This window comes from Anguilla anguilla, chromosome 17 (assembly GCF_013347855.1).
Source record: "Anguilla anguilla isolate fAngAng1 chromosome 17, fAngAng1.pri, whole genome shotgun sequence".
NCBI lineage: Eukaryota > Metazoa > Chordata > Actinopteri > Anguilliformes > Anguillidae > Anguilla > Anguilla anguilla.
In genome coordinates this window covers 7,968,679-7,991,999 of record NC_049217.1, presented here as the reverse complement: position 1 = coordinate 7,991,999, position 23,321 = coordinate 7,968,679, and the positions used below count along the sequence as shown (strand labels likewise).

General features: G+C 42.5%; 1 protein-coding gene and 1 long non-coding RNA gene across 2 annotated transcripts in view; one reads left to right on the top strand and one right to left on the bottom strand.

The window, feature by feature from the left end:
• Window positions 1–3,128: 3,128 nt before the first annotated feature.
• bcl2l12 (BCL2 like 12) overlaps window positions 3,129–23,321 on the top strand; it is a 35,173-nt gene continuing 14,980 nt past the window's right edge. Inside the window, exons 1-6 of the mRNA XM_035398883.1 lie at window positions 3,129–3,166; window positions 6,689–6,874; window positions 7,544–8,106; window positions 8,317–8,415; window positions 9,030–9,103; window positions 10,635–10,889. Coding sequence (XP_035254774.1) covers window positions 3,129–3,166; window positions 6,689–6,874; window positions 7,544–8,106; window positions 8,317–8,415; window positions 9,030–9,103; window positions 10,635–10,889 — 1,215 coding nt within the window. The remainder of the gene's footprint in view (window positions 3,167–6,688; window positions 6,875–7,543; window positions 8,107–8,316; window positions 8,416–9,029; window positions 9,104–10,634; window positions 10,890–23,321) is intronic.
• LOC118216760 lies at window positions 19,961–21,495 on the bottom strand. Its single transcript, XR_004763062.1, has 4 exons — window positions 21,361–21,495; window positions 20,753–21,245; window positions 20,392–20,568; window positions 19,961–20,293 (listed from the first exon to the last, which is right to left on the bottom strand). It is a non-coding gene; the product is annotated as an uncharacterized LOC118216760 (long non-coding RNA).

Below are 23,321 nucleotides of genomic sequence, written 5' to 3'. Positions count from 1 at the left end.
CGCAATCTCACGCTAATCGTGACGGGGGCACGCGCCGACTAGGGTAAGACTGCAAAGGTTCTTAGACTGTGTTAACCTGCTTAAAATATTGTCCAGTGTAAAGGCGGCGTAACTTGGGTTTGGGGGTAATGAGGACCGAGCCGCCGTGGCTGATCGCTGCGGCGGGGAGACGGGGAGGGGCGCGACACCCCCGTTCAGAGCGGCCCCGCGTGTAGTCACGCCAGCCTCGGTCCCTCAGGACTCCCGCTGCAATTAGGCAGCGCCTTTGTTTATTTGGTCTTTCTCGAACGGGACTCACCCTTTTTTTTTTTTATCTGCGTCTGCCCCGTTCCCCCATCTTCGACTCTTCCTTTTGATTTGTCCTCTAAACCTCTTTTAAACGCCCTCCCAGCCTGCACTCCTCTTTCCCCCTCAACTCTTCGTCGTCTTTTCAAATTTAAATAAACAAATGAAATCAGGCAATAATTTCTGCTTTGCAAAGATAAGCGTCCTCTTCTACCTCTCCCTCATCATGTTTCTGACTGTAATGTATGTTTCCAGCCAATCATCTCTTGGCTGTTTGCAGGCCCGATACTCATCGCTGACCTGACCATCATAATGTTCTCTGTCTCCCTGCGCCTGGCTATATCCGTTACATGGCATTTTATCTAAACTTTACTCCCACAAGGGCACTGTTCAGCATACACACAGCATTGCATTAAATGAGCAGGATTTATTTGGCCCCTGGGGAGTCTGACTGTCTCAATAGTTTTTAACTGCTCTAAAAAGTTTTCATTTTTTATAGTGCCAATGACATTGTACTCTAGAATCACTGCCCCATGTAGGCTACATACTTTCACCCACCAATCTCCCCCTGCCCTTCGTCCTCCCTCTCTCTCTCCCTTGCTCTCTCTCTCTCTCTCTCTCTCTCTCATTTCCTGTCACAGAGGAAGTGCCTCGCCCTACAGCCTCCTCCGCCATTCGCCCCCGTCGGGGCAAACTGATCTGGGAGAGATAGAGGCCCCGGCGGGGGATGGGTAGGGGGTTAAAAAGGGGGAGGAAGAGAGGGAGCAGAACAGAAGCTGGGGAGGAAGGTGGGTGAGAGGGAGAGTGGAAAGACATTTTGAGAGAGAGATAGAGAAAGAGAGAGAGTAAGCAGTGCAAACTGAAGGCACTTAGAGGGGGATGCAGGACGCAACGGCTGAGGTAAGCACACCACAGAAACCGAGAGAGGGAGTGAGAGAGAGGGGGGCCAAGAGGTGAAAGAAAGAGAGAGAGAGAGAGTGAAAGAGCACACCAAGGGAGAGCTGTACCAGGCAGGCAGAAGGGTATTGTTTTCAGGGAGGGGGGACAGAGAAACTGCACTTAACACTTACGTCACTGTTTAGCTTTGAAGTGCTATAGCACTGAGGAGACATGAGCATTGAGATCAATATCATGTCTTTAGTAGAGTGAGTGTTGAGATCATTATCATGTCTTTAGTAGAATGAATGTTGAGATCATTATCATGTCTTTAGTAGAATGAATGTTGAGATCATTATCATGTCTTTAGTAGAATGAGTGTTGAGATCATTATCATGTCTCTAGTAGAATGAGTGTTGAGATCATTATCATGTCTCTAGTAGAATGAATGTTGAGATCATTATCATGTCTTTAGTAGAATGAGTGTTGAGATCATTATCATGTCTCTAGTAGAATGAGTGTTGAGATCATTATCATGTCTCTAGTAGAATGAGTGTTGAGATCATTATCATGTCTCTAGTAGAATGAGTGTTGAGATCATTATCATGTCTCTAGTAGAGTGAGTGTTGAGATCATTATCATGTCTCTAGTATCATGACCCCTGCCTCATACTTTTGCCTAACAGCTTCTTCAGTCTCTGTTCTCTCTCTCCCAATCCTTGTACCAGTGTTAAATATTCACGGGACGCTGGTCGGGGATTGGGGGGGGTGGGGCGGGGTCTTAAACACTTCACCCAGCGACACACCTCAGTCCGAACTCCATTAAGAGCTTTGTTTCTTGGCTTTAGATCTTACTGCTTATCACAGGTGCTACACCTTAACAGGCTTCAGTGGGTCTGCCAAGTATTCCTCTATCCATTTTTGTCTACTGTCATTGTCGAATGTTGCGGACAACTAGCCTGCATTGATTACATTGCTTCAGCTTTCATTGCTCTGAAGAATTGTCAACTGTAATTATTTCAAATGGCTTCCACTATGAGAATGAAAACTAATAAATGTAATAAATGTGTGTGTGGGTGCGTGTGTGTTTGCGTGTACGTGCACATGTGTGCGTTTATGTGTAGACTGTTTTGCAAATAAATATCACACAAACAATTCCTGTGGCTTTATTGTTATTGCGTAAAGTCACACATCCTCTTTGGTTAAATAGAGTACACGCAACTCCTCATGTCTGCATCTATATTTCATACCATAGATCTCTGTGTATCGATGCGTTAATGTTTCATACCATAGATATCTGTGTATCAAACTATTAATGTTTCAAACCATAGATCTTTGTGTATTGATGTATTAATACCATAGATCTCTGTGTATCAATGTATTAACTATCAATGTCTTCAACTGGTGGGTTTACTGATTAGCAAGGAGTTTTACACAAAACGCAATTTCACCAGAAAGTTCCATTTTATTTCATTTTCACTTTAAAAAGACAATATATACACCAAATGTCATAAGTGTCACATTTTTGATATATGTACTTCTAATTTCTAATAATTTTTATATATGTTATGTATGCTTTATTGTAATATAAATGGATTACTGCAAAATAAGATTCATAAAATAAATCAGCATGACAGAAACAGAAACTACATTGCAGTGTTATGAATTTACAGAATGCAGAAAGGCTGAATTCCATTTCAGACTGTTGGTTGAGCACCCTATTCATGCCAGTAACCGTTCAATAATTTAGCAGATGCTAATGACCTGAGTGAACTGCATTAAAAGTTTGGCAAGGACCGAACATGATGCCAAGTTATTTGTGTCCAAATCAATCATAGGAATTGTTACTTAACCCTATAACAATGTTAAGTGATGTATAGGTCCAAGAGGCAGTTTAATGCTTTATGCAGCAAATGCATTTGAGGGAATCGTGTTAAACATTGCATAAGTAGGACTATTTAAGAAAGAATGAATAATGAGAGCGAGAGAAAAAACAGTTTGAACGGGTGAGTTTTCAGTTTTCGGTGGAAGATGGTCAATGCTGCAGATATCTTGACTGTCGAATGGACATCTTGACTGTTCCTGTGGCTGGGATTCCACCACTGGGGGGCCACAGCAGCGAAGAAACGAAGGGGGGGGGGGGGGGGGGGGGGACGTTTCAGGAAGGGGTGACAAGGCCACCAGAGGCTGTGGAGTGGAGTGGTCTGCAGCATGGGAGTGTAAGGATTGATAATGGATTGCAGAAGAGTAAGGTTTGATAATGGATTTCAGAAGAGTAAGGTTTGATAACAGGATGCAGAAGTGTAAGGTTTGATAATAGATTGCAGGAGTGTAAGGATTGATAATAGATAGCAGGAGTGTATGGTTTGATAACAGATTGCAAAGTCTAAGGTTTGATAATTGATTGCAGAAGTGTAAGGACTGATAATAGATTGCAGTAGTGTAATTTTTGATAATAGATTGCAGAACTGTAAGGTGTGATAATAGATTGCAGAAGTGTAAGGTTTGATAATAGATTGCAGAAATGTTAAGGTTTGATAATAGATTGCAGAAATGTTAAGGTTTGATAATAGATTGCAGAAGTGTAAGGTTTGATAATAGATTGCAGTGTAAGGACAGTGAAGAACATCCCATTCTTTGATAGAGTGCTACAATATAAAGCAGCGCCAGAGCGATGGAAATTGAGCTATTTTGCAGTATATTAAGATCATACGTTTTCATAGTCATATATGCAGGAGAGAAACTAAAATACAAACCCTTACAACAAAACGAAACCAAAATATACCATCAATAGACTGAAAGCAGCCTCATTGACTTTCAATCGCTGTTCAACAAAACAACCTTCCTAAACACCACTGAGAGACTCCACTGCACAAAAGGACGTCTCATTTTCAACCCGTTTGGCGAGTTTGGAGTAACTAAGAGTAACGCTCAGGGGGAAAGTATTTTCCATTGTATGAGCATATATTCACCACACACAACATGGCAGAAGCGGCCATTAGGGATGTCAAGTATCATCAAGGAGTAAGATTTGAAGCTCTTTTCCATGTTGAAGGTTGTATGAGCACCAGATCAGGAAAAATTACTAAACAGAAATAACACAAGTTCACCATCAAGTGACCCTCGGTGAAAATCCCAGCTTGGTTCCAGCCTGGTTTTAACAAGACCAGGTCAAAACCTAGTATATGGCCGGACCGGCCGACCAATGGTGTAACTTCATCACTCAGTCACAGATGTTCGCATTTATACCCCACTGTTGTGGTCCAGCCAAAAATGGTCCAGCTGGCTTGAAGATGGTCAAGCTGGCAACAAGGTTTTGAGATAGCAACCATGCTGGCAAGATCATGTCCAGCTGGTGGGCCAGTTTACAGACAACAGACCATCGCCTAATTCCAGATGGTATCCAGCTGTATCAGCAGCTGGTTTCCTGCTAGATTCCATCTCGGGCTGGTAGGCTAGAAATTTCAGCAATGAGCCCACATGCTTGATGGAAATGGGGGCAATGTTTGATTTTGGCATCATGTGTGTGCCCATTCCCACATTCCTTTGCCATTTGAGAAGCAGGTGACCCGTCATGGTGCTATAGCCTAAACCTGAGGTTTTCTCTGGAAGGCTATTTAAAAACAATTTGGTGCTAAAAATGTGGTGTTCATCTGTAGCAGGCATGGCTGTAAGTGAGCTGATGAGTGCAAAAACTTTATGCGAGTTTGAATAAGCCTGGTAGCCTATGTTTGACATATTTCATTTAGATCAACAACAGCTGACATAAACTCTGGATGTAAAATATGGCAGATAAACGATAATAAATAGACCAAAAGATAAGGGGTAGTAGCAAAACGCACACGCTTTTCTGGCGTTGACGCCTAAAAACTACTCTAGCTGTTGGACCTCCCATTTGCATGAGTGCTTCAGACATGTGTGAACACCTCGGGAACGAAAACAATTAACTTTACCTCGAAACCAGGAACAAATGCCGAAATAAAAAATATAGACGCGAGGCGTAACTTTCGAGTCCCTACAAGACATAATGCAAATGAGGGGGCGAAGGAGTGAACGAAGGAGTGAACGATGAGAACGGAAGATATCAGCAAGAAAATCTATTCACAAGGAAATTAAATAGGCTTTAAACTACACCAGGAAAGACACGTATGCCTACTGTATATTAGCCAAACAAATGTAGGCTATTTGGGTGGCTGGTCACAAAGCAAGCCGCTTGTAAGTCACCAGCTACCGTATGCGATGATGTTATAACGTTCACAGCCTGTAAAATTAGCTCTGTAGTTAAAGTGCATAAGGAGCGTGTCGAGGATCGCTGCGCTGGAATCCAAGGAGCACAGGTAGGGTAACTAAGCATATAACTATAGTCTTTACTGTCTGTAGCTACGGCTACAGAGAGTTACTGTTAGTTACAAGGTAGGAAACGTCTTCTTCAGCTCCGAGAGATGTAATATTTACTGAGCAACAGCTAATATTTGCACTTTTCACCGGAGAAGGCAATTACTTGCTTATACTGAGATGAATAAAATCACGAAGTTTGTTTGTGTCCAGGGCGAAATAGTCTATTCCAAAGAAAACAGGCTCACTTTAATAGATGTACCTTGTAAATGTGAATGTTTATATGAGAGATTTCGTACCTAGGACTGGAGTCCGCTCTGATAGCCGAATGCAGTAACATTCATTCATTCATTCATTCATTGCATTTATTTCTCTGAATCGGCTCAGGAATTTTACAACCCTAACCAGCTATGTTTGTGGTCACGCTGCATTTTTATAACTCTCTCTGTCATCTTCACTCAGTTGCATATCTTTTAACAAGAATACAGAAACCTATTCATTGTTTAGACTACTCGTTCCTGGGGATCAGTGTATGATGGGTTTTTTTCCAACCAGAGTTGCAAACCCAGAATTTTAACAAGCTGTTCATTTGTTTAACGAGGTGCTATTCATGATTGCATGAATTATTTACCCTCTTAAACCATGTTATGTCAGAATAGCTATGCATGGCACGGATAATAATAATCCTATGTTTACGTTTATGTTGATATTGTGCTATATTGCAGACAATTACATAAAAACAAAAAAAAATTTTTTCACTTTTTATGTAATAGTTTGCAATATAGCACACTAACAACATAAACGTAAACATAGGATTATTATTGTGCCATGCATAGCTATTCTGACATAACATGGTTTAAGAGGGTAAATAATTAATGTAATCATGAATAGCACCTTGTTAAACAAATGAACAGCTTGTTAAAATTCTGGGATTGAGACTGTGGTTTAGAATGAAAACCAGCATGTGCTAGTGGGTCCCCAGGATCGAGGTTTAAGACCCACTGATCTAGACGATATATGCCATGGAAACCGATAGCAAACGACACAGCTGCGGTATTGGATAAGAGTTTGTTGTGCTGGAAGCTTCATGCTGAGGCATGCAGAAGGACCGGAATGTTGACAGGCCAGAATTTCCACCTGTGGGCTGCAGCCCTGCCCTGGCGCTGATTGGTCCGTTGTGTCCTCTCTGGCAGCGATGTCAGCGGGGGGGGTCTACCCTCTGCACGGCCCGCATCTCCGGCCCCCTCCATCTCCCTCCTGGAGGTCAAGGCGGAGACGCGCCTGGTGCTGGGGGCGTTCCTCAGGCGCGCCCTGTCCACCCCCCTGACTCAGCGCCCCGGGAGGGTCGGGGGGGCGTACCGTGACCATAAGAAGTTCAGGTGAGTCCGCCCTGGCCCCAGCCCGCACCCGTGCCCTGATTACGCTTCTCCTCCCTCCTTCTCTCCCGTACTCCTATTTTTCCTCCCTCTCTCACACCGCTGTTCCACCCTGTCTGTACATCCATCTGTTTGCTTTGCACGGGGCAGTTTGGACACAGTAAAATGCTCAGTGTCAAATCAACACGGATGGAGTGCATTCACTCTGGGAGAGCACACTGGATTCCTATTGGACTCATAAAATGAACACTAAATGTTTTACTGCATGTCTTTGAGCCCTCAATTTCTCATTATTATATCTTTGCATGTACTTTCTGTCATATGAGTAAAACAATAATAATAATAACGACAACAACAACGATAATAACTTTATAGAGTGGTCTTCTTGCGTAGGACACAAAATGCAAAAATGCTAATGGGATAGCACTGATAATATAAGTTTCAGTAGGTATAAGTGTTCAGAAAATGGCTCTATAGCTTTCTGCTGCCTCAGTGTGTCAGTGTATATCTGGTCATATTACTGTTACTTGCTCAATTCATTTTGTGTAATTGTGAACTTCGGCTTTAATCAAAATTTGGTTGTTATTCTACACTGACTTTAATAAACATTAGTTTGGTGGTCTACTCTGACTTTACTAATCATGTTTATTCTACTCTGCCACTACCATGCAGTGCGAGTCCTAAAGATGACCGTGTTAGAGCAGAGGTTTCTAAAGATGGCCGCCCTAGAGCCGAGGGTTCCAAAGATGGCCGCGTTAGAGCCGAGGGTTCCAAAGATGGCCGCCCTAGAGCCGAGGGTTCCAAAGATGGCAGCTCTACAACAGAGGGTCCTAAAGATGGCCGCTGTAAAGCTGAGGGTGATAAGAACACGCTGACTTCTCAGAGCAGCTCAGAGGGGGAGAAAAAACTCAAATTTAAAGGCCTGTTAAAGAAGCACCTGAAAGCTCGTTCCTTCAAATTGCATTTACGAGACTCACAGAAGACAGACGGCAGACTCCAGGAAGATGTGGTGTCGCCGTATTCATCCACTACTGACGACGGAAGTGACGGTGAGGAGGAAAACAAGAAGAAGAAAAAGAAAAAGAAGACACTGAAGTCCCCCTTTTCCAGTATCATTCGTAGGATGAAATCTAAGAAGGACACCTCAAATAAGGACGTCCCAAATCCTGGGAGACCCAGTTCACTGGTGACCAGTGACACAAAAACAGACCCAGTGGAGCCGCTGAGGTCACCTGGTAAGTGTGTGTGTCTGTGTGTGTGTGCGCGTATGTGTGGGTGCATGCCTGTGTGTGCACGTGTGTGTGTGTGTGTGTGGTGTGTATGTGTATGTGTGGGTGCATGTGTGTGTGTGCACATGCATGTATGTGTGTGTGTGTGTGTGCGTGTCTCTCTCTCTCTCTCTCTTACTCACCTCTTGCCCTCTGTCTCTCGCTCTCTCTCTGTAGGCCACCCTCCTGAGTTCTATGCTGAAGTGGCAGAGTCCATTGACAGATTTGCTATGAAACACAGTTTGGAGACGCAGGAGCACTCTCTGGCCAGCTCAGGTGACAGTCTGAACCTCTTGCTGACCCTCCTGCTGGTCAGCATGATGACTGTTGTAATCATCGATTGGTGTAATTCCAGCTTTAATAGAAATTTGGTTGGTGTCCTGCACTGGCTTTATTGCAGAATGGGCCCTGTTTCAGGAAGCAGGATTAGTGAGTTAACTGAATAGCTTCACTAAGTAAAGCCCAGAACCCTCCCAAATCTGGAACATGGACTGTAAAGTTTAAAAAATGCTGGTCCGGGTTTTACTCTGCACGGTTATCCAGCTAACTCAGTAATCCTGCTTTGTGAAACACCCCCCTGGTTGTTATTCTCGTCTGACTTTAATGAACGTGTAGTGAGCTCAAGATGAAAGCCGTAATCATTCACAGTACTACCTGTGAGTGACTATTTCCCACCTGGGCAGTGACTGTTGTTCCCTTAGGGCAGGGTAGTTCACCTGAAGTGCTTCAGTGAGTATCCAGCCATGGAAATGGGCTGTGTAAGACTGTTAAATGGGTGAAATGGAAATGGGTTGTGTAAGTCCCTCTGGATGGGAACGTCTGATAAATGCCAAATTCATTCACTTAGATGGCGTGGCTGTTTGACTAATATTGTCTGTTTTCTGTTGCAGCCAATAACAAGGAGGCTGTGGTGCAGCAGTTGGTCCAGATTCTACAAATACAAGGAGATGCCATCAATGACAGGGTAAGGAAATGAAAATGGTTGCTGCCACAGGGGGAGGGTGCACCACTGGATTCAGGCTGTGGGTCTGTCTTCAATTGTGTGGAGGGGCCTCTTCTGTGGTTTCCTCACTGCAAGGACTCGGCCAGTTTGAGCTCTGACCTGCGTGTGGCTGGCTGTGTAAAGCTGGGCCATTTTCTGAAGGCCTCCAGTGAATCGTCTTTGGAGGTGCTGGCAGGGTTGGGTAGGATCAGGTCACAGGAAGGTTACAGCGGGTGGCGGAGGAGGTCCGTGTGTCCCTGCCAGGGCCGGCCCGTGGCATAAACGGTCTATGCGGTTGTTTAGGGCCACAACCGCTGCGGGGGGCCACACGATCCAATGTTTATCTAAGGTAAATAACGTTATCTTCACAATTACGTTATTCATCCCCTATCGCGGAACTAGCGGTATTAATTTTAAACAGAATGGCAACCAAACTTTTCATAACAATGTAATGTAAGAAGGTTTTTAGCAAGTGAACTCCCCCCCCCCAGTCGACAGAATGGAACACCGCCCCCCCCCCCCCCTCCCCACCCCGCTCGGACAGATTTGCTTAGGGCCATCAAAATTCTAGGGCCAGCCCTGGTCCCTGCCAGGCTCCTGTAGTGTGTTGGTTGGGCGCTGTGTTTTCTGACCGGTGGGATGATGAACGTGAGTACAGTCTCCCCACCGGCTCTCCTGCTGTGGGAGATCAGCTAGAGGAGGGGGGGGTAGGGGTTCCTGTCTTTTACAACCCCAGAGCTTGGGGGGTTTGAAGTGGTGGGGAAGAAGGCAGCACACTTTACTTGTATGAAGGTGATGCACAGATGCTCTCTAGCAGGGATGAAGGTGTGAGGGTGGACTGATTTTTTTATTCCCAAATGTTTCCCCAAAAAGCAGCTGCCCATTGAAAAGTGGGAAGCTGATATCCTGTAGAGGATTGTGCACGAGGCTATAGCAACAAACAGGTATCTGGCACACCTGGACCAGAGCTAGGGGTTGTCCTTTTTTTGTTGAATAGTCTAGGTGTTTAGGTGAGTTGAGGTTGTGTTTCTTGGTTTGGGGAAAAGTTTTTCTTTATTCTATTTTACTTAAGTATACACAAAGAAAGTGGCTGGTGCACACTCAATGTTTTGTCAATTTTGTTTCTGGTGTTGCAAAATTGGGAAGGCGCAACAAGATTGGGGGTCTGGGGGCTGTGGATCCGTTTTGATGATGAAGGGGATGTTTAGCTGCTCACCTGAGGGTTGAGGTGGCATATTGTGGGCTGGTTGGGGAACATGAAAGGCTTGGTGTGTGGTGTGTAGGGGGAGCTCTGAATGATGATGGTGCTTTATTGTTTGCATTTTAAACGCCGTGTTATTTTGTTTATTTTCTCTTGTTTTTTATTTCTTTGCTTTTTTTGTGAGGTCAAACTTTGATATTCTCTGTGCTTTTTCTTTTTTTGTGGTAATATTTTCTTTTTTGCAATCTCAGTCGCTCTCTCCGCCTTTTCTCTCTTCCCCTCTCGTTCCCTCCCTCTCTCATTCTCCCGCAGATCCAGTCCAGCCCTTTCTTACGCACCTCTCTGGCCAATATGTCATACCCTTCCTTCGCCAACCTGGTGGATAAGTTCACCAGCCAGACTCGACCCCCGGCCCCCGCCCCCGCCAGCCCCACCCTGTCCCGCATCGCCATGACAATGGAGGTGTCGCGCCGTGTCGTCACGGCCACGGGTCCGCACAGGATCCAGGGGTACGCCGAGCGCTACATGGAGAAGTTCACCCCCTGGGTGAAAAGTCATGGAGGATGGGTAAGAGCTTGGACCCTCGTTCTTGAAGACTGAGAAGATACACGCCTGATTTGAGAGGGAGCCTTGAGTATGTCTTACAGTCTGTGCTGATGAGCTGGTTGGATCAGAGATATTTTTACGTTGTTTCCCTCCTGCTGAAATCTCTGTATCGACTCCATTTATTAGCTTGATCGTTGATTGTGTCATTTCCTCTTTCTCTGCAGGAGAACATCCTCCAATTAGAGGAAGTTTTGGAGTATGACTGACAGGTCTGAATGTGAAGGTATTACAGTTACCAAACAAAGGAATAATAATATACACACACTGTATATTAGTACTGCACTACAGCGAGAGCTTGATGGGTTACACCAGATGCACTAAAAGATTCCTATGTGCAGGCTATAAGGCAAGTGTGGGCTTTTTTGCAGAATTAATCAAGGATTTTTGGCAGAAGCATCTACAGTTATGTCAATTTATAGCTACACTTTTAGCTCAAGTGTCAACATTGCACATACCTCTACTCTGTTGAGTCAGATTTGTTATCTTCACTTTCTGTGCCTATGAGAGAATAACCCTCTCCAGGGGCTGAGGGTTTTCCTGCATCTTTAGGTTACGTTAACACTATTGCTTACATTATCATTTAATGTACAGCATCCAGGTGTTGGGATGTCCTGGTTTGACCGGGACTGTCTCAGTTAAGAGCCCAGTGTCCCAACAAATATCTAAAATGCTGAAGTTTTAACAGCAGATAGAAAATACATTCGCTGATTTATGTTTTTGAGCTAAAAAAGAAGCTGCTGATAACTCTCTCTACGCCTTTCCCTTTCATAGCTTTGATCCATTCATAAAGCAAACTACAGGACCCCCCTGTGGGGATACACCATACTAATCTGTGATCTTTTCAGCTGAGTTCAGTAGATCCTTACTGTCCACTAAGGGACGTTGGTGTGCAGTATTAAACATTCACACGCATTTGACAACCACAAAGAACAAAGACTTAACAGTTAACAACATGACCAGGACAGGGAAGTGCCTACAGTTATAAAGGAGTAAAACTAGTGTGTGCGCAAAGAGTAAAATTCAGAACGTGTGAAATTTGCAGTAAATTTGCCATAAGAGCAGCTGGTTTTCACCTTAAAATTTGATCCAAGTACCCAAGGGAAGTGAGTTAACTGTGTAAACAGCAGCTCTGATTGGTTCATTAAGTGCAGAGTCGCGGTGAAAACCTGCTTGGGGCAGGGCCAGGATTGTAGACCCCTGGTTTGGCTGAATGCACAGCCAGGGGATAAAGCTAATGTGCCATTCAGCTGGTTTACCACTAGGGGGCCCCTGTGCCTGGGAAATAATGGACACTAAAGCTTTGGAGCTGCACACTGGAGGTTCACCACAAGTAAAGGAAGCCTTTGAATATTCACTGTCTGTCCTCAACAAGAGCTCTACCCAACTCTGCCCCTGCCCAAAATGATAAACCAGCTCACTGTAGTACCTTTACCCCTGCTGCTGCTGTGTGCATACCCTTACCCTGTGTTCCAGTGGCTCAGCCCAACGCTGGGTCAGCTGTTCTGCAGTTCACTGCAGTGACCGACGGGGAGACCAAACTGTCAACCCATACTTTTGCCCTTGTGTAAATGTTTACATTCAGTTTCACTGTATTTTAATGAGATGGGCAGCTGCATCGGGTCATCTCAGGCAGGTCCTGTGTGGGTGTCTCCACGTCGCTGTCAGGGTTTCCTAACATTTTTGTTTGTTTGCTTTCTATCAAATGTCCTTAGTGCCTTGCAGACCTGGGTCAAATTTGTGTTTGTTTTGGATTCAAATACTTTTCTACGCTTTACTGATCTTGTCTGGTGTATTGGAACCAATGAAATACTCTCAAAAAGTGCAAACCCCGCCTTCTGGTCATATTGGCAGGCTCAATTACACCAGCCAAGATCAATAGAGCACAGAAAAGTAATTGAATCCAAAACAAATACATATTTGACCCAGGTCTGTTGCCCTGTGGGCCACTGTGAAGGAGAATGTGTGTGGCACTGTGTGTGGTTTTTCTGTGCAGCTAAATCCTCTCTCTCTCACTGGCCTTTGAGTAATGATGTCATATCCAGTCACATGATGCGATCACTCACTGAAAGCTTAAGAGCTAAAGCTGATCATTTCCCTGGCGCAGACTTATCCTTTGCTGTACATAACATCAGCCCCCTCTGTGTATATAATCCAAGAACTAATAGAAATGATACTCCTTTGGCTCTATATTTCTTATTGCTGAATGCTGACAATAGTTTTCATTTTTAACATTTTTTATACAAATTTAAAAATGGCTAATTTTTCTGATTACAAAGAGGACACATATTAGACATTTTAAATATTTTATTATTTTAGTAATCGGTGCATTTGTAAAATATTAATATCATGCAAAGGTAACATGTCAATATGCAAAAACGCCTTGTAAGTTCCTGTTATACATTGAAATTGGTCTTGGTATGTGTGCTTATAATGTGTCAATTTCTGCAAATTCTGAGTAAATTTGTAATGAATGTGACTTTTTTTTAACACTGTCACCTGTGTCATTTATTATCTTTGCAGTGACACCTCGCCTGATTTCATATTCAGAATTCCCCAAAAACTCACGCCCTTTATCCGAAGGAGTACTTTCGCTGACCCTTATTACCTCCTTTCCTGTACAGCCGCACTTTTTTTTACTGCTTTGTGTTATCTTTACATTTACGTTCACATTTTAGGCATTTAGCCGACACTCGTATCCAGAGCAACTTGCAATTAGTGCGCAGAGAGAAGACCTAGATTCGTAAATCACCCACAAGCCAAGTGGCAGTTATTGAGAGCGCTGCAATGGGCGGGGCTTAACATCCTGGCGATAGGTAATGCTGAGTCATGTGGAAGGGAAGGTAGAGAGGGTTTTTTTGGTAAGGAAATGCGGGATAGACAGGAGAAGAGGGGAATGGGAGTCAGACAGGGTGGTCTTCAGGTTACTCTGGCATGTAGGGAGTGACTATGCTGTCAACATGTTCTCATTCCCAACTCGTTAAATGTTGCAGCTTGGGCAAGGGCTCTTCTCGTCACTATTCGACACGTTGGAAAGACTTGGGCGTCTTGGGTTGACGAGTGAGATAGCCCATTGGATTGAATTAGCCTACCACTTCGGCGGATTTTGAGGCTATGGACAGACAGTAGCATGAACCTCAGCGCAAATTCGGAGCTCCAGTTTGTAGACAGTCAATACTACTGTGACCTATTAGAATTGAATTACTTAAAATCACATACACATATACCGAAATATACCATTAATTATTTCATTTTAATACTATAGACTACACGGAGTATTATTTTAAAAACATCAACGTAAACCTAGGCTAATGCATGCTGGGTGACATAGTTCATTTTGAGTGTATTGAATTACCTATGATCAACGTTTTTAAAAATAATACAGACATGTTATTATTGCATTTTGTTCAGCGACCATTGTTTAATCTCTTTCGAGGCTGGTGTGGTTGATTTAATGTCTGGAAAAGGTGTTTCGGTCCCCTTTTGTGGAAAATTGAAGTCCAAATCCAAATCATGTTGGCCAACGAAGAATGTTTGTGATAGGGCTTTGGGACTCAAGCTTCCCAAATAATGTCCACAAAAAGGTATTTGAGACGATGCCAGCAACCGGCTGTCCTCCGATGGGTTCAGTCACTAACTCTACACATGGTAAGAGAGCTCTGTAATTTTTAAATCTTAGCAATGATTACGTTGTTCATTGAAACTACTCTGTTTAAATAAAGTTTTGACGTCATCCCCTGCGACGATCTCACTTCTACCTATCACGCGGTAAGTAACGCCAACGTTACCAATAACGTTAACGTTGGCTAACTAGCCAGCTAATTTGGCATTCCAAATCGTAGAACGGTTGAAACAGGCAGACCATGTGTTGGTGTTATTATGTTTACAGATACGAAGATGGCAATTTTTTAGACAATATCAACAATTAAATTAATAAATGTTAGCTTGCGAGCTATTGATGGTATCTTGCTCACTGACTTTGAGGTTGAGGAGCTAACGTTAGAAGTACTAGAGGTCTGTGCAGTTGCAATGTCAGCATCGTGTAATTGATCTGTTCCTTCATCCTCACCACTGGTAGGAACCATTTGTTTCTTCAGTTCAGGGGTATGGCTGAGGTGGTCTGGGAATTGGAAAGTCTCCCCCTCGTTCCATGCGAATCACGATGGCCCAACAGCTTTGCCATTAGGGAAATGCCAACTGCACACCCCAGAGTTGCAGTTTGGGCTGAAGTTTTCACGCCTGTAAAAAAAAGAAATTGATCACCATTACTTAAGTTCTTTATTAGTCATGTGCACAACAATTACAATGAAGCAGTCATTGGCAATGAAAATCTTAAATCTCAGGCTCCCTCCAACAACGCTCAAACAATGTGTATAGGAAAGAGAAACACACAAGTTAAAGTAAAAATAAGAATCTAAGACCTAAAATAGTGCAGAAGTTAAAATATAGTAATAAAATAGATTTTACAATGGCTTGGCTGAATACTCGATTCTGACTGGTCCAAGGGTGGGCATTATTTCTCAGTAAAGGGACACATCGGCCTTTTAACAGTTCTAAAATCAATGTGCTACAAAATCCTGCATTCTAAAGCAGTTAAAACATTATTCTTTCGATTTTGAATTGTTATTACGTCCCCTCCCCCTTTCAGTGTCCAATTTCGCAATAGATGAATCACGGTTCTAGTTACTGGCTTCATTTAGGGATGCCAACCATCCCGCAAAATACGGAATTGTCCCTTATGTGGTCAGTAGAATAGGCGTTCCGTATTTAACTCATGGCTACGGGGCACACTTTTCACTCTGTCATATTTCTCAGGCGTGCCATATGTTAAAATAGTCTAACTAGTACCAACTGAAAGATTAAGATCTCAGCTAAAAAAAACAGATACATTTAATGTTCACAAATTATTCCTAAAATGATTTTATTCATGATTAAAGTCAAGTTGTGCACTTGCGCCAACCAGCCCCAACACGGGGGTTGGTTGGCACATGCAATGGGGCTGGTTGGCACAAAGTTAAAATGCTATAATTACAAAGAATGAAGTGGTACATAGAAATAATTTGAGCATTTAATTCAAACCAGAACCAGAAAACAAACATTCAACAGAATTTCTGCCCATTTTTAACCAAATAACAGTTTTCGTAATTGGCCTTTATATGCAAGTGTACCACTTGACTTTAATCATGAATAAAACCATTTTTGGAATCATTTGTGAACATTAAATGTATCTGTTTTTTTTAAGCTGAGATCTTAATCTTTCAGTTGGTACTGGTTAGACTATTTTAACATATGGCACGCCTGAGAAATATGACGCAGAGTGAAAAGTGTGCCAACCAACCCCGATCTCCCCTAATACCGGATGTTCCCTTTAAATACATTGAAAACCCTATTGACCGCACGCACACACCCGACATTTAATGAAAAAGTAACTCAGTTATGTTCTGCTTAATATATGGTGTGAATACATGCAAATGGAGTGTGCATACTAAAAAAAAGTTTCTGTGTTGATATTTGTTGAAAATAACTACAATATTGTGTCTAAATAGCTTCGCCTATTGCGCGATACAAGGCTAAAACATGCCACTTGATAAGCAGAAGAGTTTTTGAAGTACAATCTTCATTTTTGACATGCATCTTCTGTGGTATGACAACATTGGGCCTCATTTATCAAGCAACATACGAACTGAATTTCTCGTAATTCCTTCGTACCAACATTTACACATGAAAACTGGGATTTATAAAAGTTTTCGGGAGTCCAACTTGTTCGGACGTGCGAAGGAAATTTACGAAAACCTCAGACCACGGGCAGAGTGTGTGTAAACTCCGCATTTCGTCTTTTAACTCGAATCGTTCACTTTTATTGATGAAATTGGTAATTAAATGGGCTTCTTTATCTACGCATTCTGTCATGAAATATTGAAATATCAAAAAGAAAGAAATTATAGAGAAACTTATCACGCGTTTCTAAAGGCGTCATTTGTGGTGTAGGGGAGATTGGGGTTGGTTGGCACACTTTTCACTCTCTCATATTTCTCAGGCGTGCCATTTGTTGAAATAGTTTACACACACACTGCCCGTGGTCTGAGGTTTTCGTAAATTTCCTTCGCACGTCCGAACAAGTTGGACTCCCGAAAACTTTTATAAATCCCAGTTTTCATGTGTAAATGTTGGTACGAAGGAAACACGAGAAATTCCGTTCGTATGCTGCTTGATAAATGAGGCCCAATGTTGTCATACCACAGAAGACGCATGTCAAAAATGAAAATAGTAGCCTACTTCAAAAACTCTTCTGCTTATCAAGTGGCATATTTTAGCATTGTATCGCGCAATAGGCGAAGCTATTTAGACAAAATATTGTAGTTATTTTCAACAAATATCAACACACAAACTTTTTTTTAGTATGCACACTCCACTTGCATGTATTCACACCATATATTAAGCAGAACATGACTTAGTTACTTTTTCATTAAATGTCGGGTGTGTGCGTGCGGTCAATAGGGTTTTCAACGTATTTAAAGGGGACATCCGGTATTAGGGGAGATCGGGGTTGGTTGGCACACTTTTCACTCTGTGTCATACTTCTCAGGCGTGCCATATGTTAAAATAGTCTAACCAGTATCAACTGAAAGATTAAGATCTCAGCTAAAAAAACAGATACATTTAATGTTCACAAATGATTCCAAAAATGATTTTATTCATGATTAAGGTCAAGTTGTGCACTTGTGCCAACCAGCCCCAACAATTTAAAGAAAATAACATTTGATCACTTAATAGTAGTTATGATCTTTCATTCTCTCATTTAAAACGAAAAACACAAATAATTATATATTGACAACCATGACAGGTTTATATTTCATAAGAGAATTTCCCCTCTGGAGTCAAAATTAAAAGGAACCTTTTCAAATGAAATTGAACAGCCAATAACCTCCAGTATTGTAATTCTACTCTTCCTTTCTCTTGCTTGTGCATGTCAGTGTGTGTGTGTGTGTGTGTGCGTATGAGTGGGTGTGTGGATTTGTGTGTATATGTGTGTGGTGTGTATGTGTGAGTGTGTGTCTGTGTGTGTGGTGTTAGGAGTGACAGAATTATTGCAGTATGCTGTTAGATTAGACCAGTGGTGTCAAACTCGTTGCCATGGAGGGCCGTGTGTATGCAGGTTTTCATTCCAGCCTCAGATCTTGATTATATAATTAGTTAAATTATTTGCTGAATTAGGGATGCAGGTTTGTGCACAATGGTGACCCGACGTCTATGGTGACCCGCATTGTCTAAATAAAAATTTTCTTATATTCTGTGCTTCAATGCAGTTAAACGCATATGGCTGAATGAGTAATTGGACTCAATTAAGGCAGCATTAATTGGTTGGAATGAAAACCTGCATACACACGGCCCTCCATGGCAACGAGTTTTACACCACTGGATGAGACTAACTAGCGTGTCAATGTGTCTGTGTCTCAATCAGAGTCACATGAATCACAGTTCTGGCAGATGTAGGTTGGTAGACCTGGAGTGCATAACTCGTGTGCCTGCCTTTTGCAATATTTTGTTTTGAGTCTTCACCTGTCTATCTGCCTCTAGCATAATGTGTGCTGGTGTCTTTCCTCTGTCTGTTTTTCTTAAAAATGTTCTGACCATTTTGACCCCTACAAGAAATGTTTAAATGTTTAAAAATGTTTCCAAATACAAAATCCATATTTAATAAATAATAAGTTTATGTTCATGAACAATTAACCTACAATCCCGATAAAAATATAATGCATAATTTATAATAATATAACCTACAACACATAATAGTATTGTATAATATTAATTATGTTTAACATATGTAAAATGCATAAGTTAATACATTTGTAACCAAATGGCTATACCAAGGTTGGTTGACACATGTTGCCAACCAACCCCAAAATCAGTGTGCCAACCAACCCCACCCACATTAGGACACACCTCTACTAAAATTGTGTTAGCCAGCTAACATCACTCACCACAGGCTTTCAAATTTCAAATTTCATATCAAAATATAGCTGATTCCTATCTCTATCAACTGAAATTAATACATTTTCTAAATCTCTATCTAACACAGTTCTATAATGTATTTAGTGGGGGGATCATTTTTTTTGTTTTGACACTGCAAAATTGAAAAGTTGTCCTCACCTCAACGGTTATTTACCTTCAGATGTTTTGACAGAATGGATGTGCTCAGGTCAAGAAGGCAATCATTTTAATGTTAGATTTTTGTGGCAGCACCCTTTAGTGGCCTGGAAATGAACTGTGTGCCAACCAACCCGTGTGCCAACCGACCCCTCTCTCCCCTACCCTTTCGCATTAATGCTTGATCCAAATGTCTTGAAATCATACACACAGTGTTGTCATACCACACAGAAGATGCATGTCAAAAATTAATATTGTACTTCAAAAACTCTTGTGCTTATCAAGTGGCATGTTTTAGCCTTGTATCGCGCAATAGCCGAAGCTATTTAGACAGAATATTGTAGTTATTTTCAACAATTAGGTGGCAGATGGAACAAACATACCAAGTTTTTGAGTTGTATTGCAATGGGGGTGTTAACAGTGAACTGTAACAATGTCACAGGTTGTGTGCTTGACCTTACCTCGGAGATCTCGCTGTCACTGGTTCTTGAGTTCCTGAGATGTGCTTTTTAAAATATCCTCTGGTTGAGAATTGTATGCGTCAACTGTACACATAATTGTAAATAACTTCTGAACACACTTTCAAGTTCCTGTTTGTGCATGGCATGGCATGGCATAGCTTTAAACCAGGGGTGACCAATGTTATCCTGCGAGGGCACAACGATGGTCTTCAATCAGGCCTTTCATTATTAGAATCAGGCATGTGACTGCTTGGCCGGAGCAAGAGCATGCACCCACACCGGCCCTTTCTGGCTAAGATTGACCCCTGTTTTGAACAATTAACATGTTTAGCTGTTAACATATTTTAACATATCAGGTCTAACAGGTTGAAATTTAAGCTATAACTATACAAACATGTTCGTGAAGTACAACAGAGACACATCAGATATAATAGACTTAAATTTATTAGACATACAAAGATGAAAGACAGAAAAGACAAATCAAGATCACACTACTGCCGGATTCAAACAATTTAATCCTACCAGAGATTAGATAATGCCCTGCACTTATACTGCATTACAGCTCATAGGAGCTTTCGGAGCCACTCCCACTCTCATATTCGTCGCTTGAGATGTCCTGTAGCAAGTTGCTGTCTTCTGTAAGTAACAGTAAGTAACAGTCTCTTGCACGGGCCTTCATCCGTTTAAGGTTCCACAGCTTTCTCTGGATGACGCACTGCAGTCCTTTGGACCCTTCTTTGGTCAGAATCCATTGTGAATCTTAAAAGTATAACACAATGAAACACTTGTGTCAGTTAACTTTAGCAACAATCATTGTGAACTTTTATGAAATGTATCATTGAAATGCATGGTCTTACTCATCTCTGTGTCATCAGACACCAGGTGGGACAGCTTTTCCAGGGTGTCTCCACGACTCAAAAGGGAATTCCAATGACGGTCCATCTCTGTGACCAAAATTTTCTTCTCCTCCTGGAGTCTTCTTAATGCCATGATTTGGTCAAAGGCTTTTTTTTTGGTCCTTAAATCAACAGAATCTGAAATGCATTTGAGTAACTTATTCTAACAGTCTGTGTCCCTGTGATAAGTTTGAAATGCTCGTATTTTGCTTCCCATTCACTTTCAATACAGTTGCGGAAATAGCATAAAACTTATAACATATTCGCAAACACATTTTCTGCCGGTACCTGCTGGCTCTCCTTCAAAAAAACGCATACATACCACTTTGTGGTTGCTGCCACGGCCATGCTGTTTCGTGAGACAGAATGGTTTCAAAACAGACAGTTTGTGTGCTTGGAACCATGCTGTTGTACTTCTCCACAACAGCAGCCAGGATCCCCTTCTCCGTCCTGATCTTCGCACGGAGCCTGGCATGACCCTTGTTGCCGTCTCTTTCCTTGTAAAGCCGCAGTGACCGTTGTTTTATCCCGGCTACAAGGACCTCGATCTTACTGCCTAAGTCAGCTGCTGCTGTTGTTGCTGTCGTTGTTGCTGCCAAGAAATAGGTATGAAATAGGTAAGAATAGTGTTTAATTCAGAATACTGAGACAAGATCCATTTATAATTTGTAACAAATATGTATTAACAGCAATTTCCCAACTTTCTGCCCAGTATACACGTCATCCACCCAGTCGTCCAATTGGCTGTCTGCCACTCCCAACTGCTCTGTCATGGACTCCAGGGTCTGTACCTGTTTTTGCAGTGCCTTGTTGGTCTGCAATGGCAAACAAGAGGGCAAGGCACACAAAAATAAATACAAAATCATTCAGATAAACATGCTGGTAACACAGAAAAATTAACATGCACAAATGAATGACTGATGTCATTACCCGGTGATATCTTCGGGTCAGTGACGTGGCCAAATTCGCAACCTTTTGCTGATTCCACCTCATCGCCATAAGGGTCAGCATGCCTGTATGTCCTGTAAGCACAGACAGTGGGATGTTAGCGTTATCACACTTGAAACTTATGTCATCTCACAGGGGCAACAGTGGTTGCAGGAGAGACAGTGGCTCAGGAGGTACAGCAGGTTGTCTAGGAATCGGAAGGTTGCTGGTTTGAATCCCAGCTTCTCTGAGAATACGTCCAAGTGTCCTTGAGCAAGACAATGAACCCCACTGAACTGCTCATGATGGCGTGGTTTCCGTCGCCATCAGTTTGTGAATGTGAGGAAAAATTGTAAAGCGCTTTGAGCGATCAGAAGATTGGAAAAGCGCTATATAAATACAGACCATTTTCCTGGTTTTGACATATGTTTAGTTGTCACTGCAATCCTAGAGAGAAAGGCATTGCACTGTTCTACCTCCTCCCCCAGTGTAGAACCAGCTCCAGCCTGGTAAGACCCACTCCATTTAACCTGGTTAAAATACACAAAACTCTAAAAATCAAGAACATTCGTGATTGGTAGTCAAAGGTGATCTTATGTGCTAACTTTGTAACTCCATAACAGTGCTAAAACAAAGAGATGTAGTAAAATAAGAAATATGCCAATATTTTTCCAAAAAGATATATATATATATATATATATATATATATATATATATATATATATATATATACTACTGTGACCTATTCAAATTTAATTACTCAAAATCACATACACATATACCGAAATATACCAGAAATTATTTCACCAAAATCCTAGGGCCGGCCCTGGTTGAGGAGGTAACGCTAACATTAGCTATGTAGTTTAGGCATTTTAGTTTGCTAACCATATAGTAGGGATGTGCTTCTAAACTTTAAAACACATTTCTTTAAATTCAGCTTTCATGTGATAACGTGAGTTCGCAAATAGGCCTCAGAAGTCTGACTTAACTCAGAGCAAAAACCTTGCCCATATATGGAATTCCAGTTCAAAGGGAAATTTCTCTTTGGAAAAAATTAATGGATTTTCACATAACCGTCCCTGTCACAGTCTGTGATTTAAGATGGCGTTTAAAACTTGGACGTTTTCATCCAGACATATTTCACTGGCACCGCTGAATTCTGATGTCGATATCGAGGGCACTGTTCAGCATACACACAGCATTGCATTAAATGAGCAGGATTTATTTGGCCCCTGGGGAGTCTGACTGTCTCAATAGTTTTTAACTGCTCTAAAAAGTTTTCATTTTTTATAGTACCAATGACATTGTACTCTAGAATCACTGCCCCATGTAGGCTACATATTTTCACCCACCAATCTCCCCCTGCCCTTTGTCCTCCCTCTCTCTCCCTTGCTCTCTCTCTCTCTCTCTCTCTCTCTCTCATTTCCTGTCACAGAGGAAGTGCCTCACCCTACAGCCTCCTCCGCCATTCGCCCCCGTCGGGGCAAACTGATTTGGGAGAGATAGAGGCCCCGGAGGGGGATGGGTAGGGGGTTAAAAAGGGGGAGGAAGAGAGGGAGCAGAACAGAAGCTGGGGAGGAAGGTGGGTGAGAGGGAGAGTGGAAAGACATTTGAGAGAGAGAGAGAGAGAGGGGGGGATAGAGAAAGAGAGAGAGTGAGCAGTGCAAACTGAAGGCACTTAGACGCAGGACGCAACAGCTGACGTAAGCACACCACAAACCGAGAGTGAGAGGGCGAGAGAGGGAGAGAGAGAAAGGGGGCCCAAGAGGTGAGAGAAAGAGAGAGGCCAAGAGGTGAGAGAAAGAGAGAGGGAGAGAGAGAGAGAGTCACACTCTCTCTCACACCAGGGGAGAGCTGTACCAGGCAGGCAGAAGGGTATTGTTTTCGGGGAGGGGGGACAGAGAAACTGCACTTAACACTTACGTCACTGTTTAGCCTTGAAGTGCTACAACACTGAGGAGACA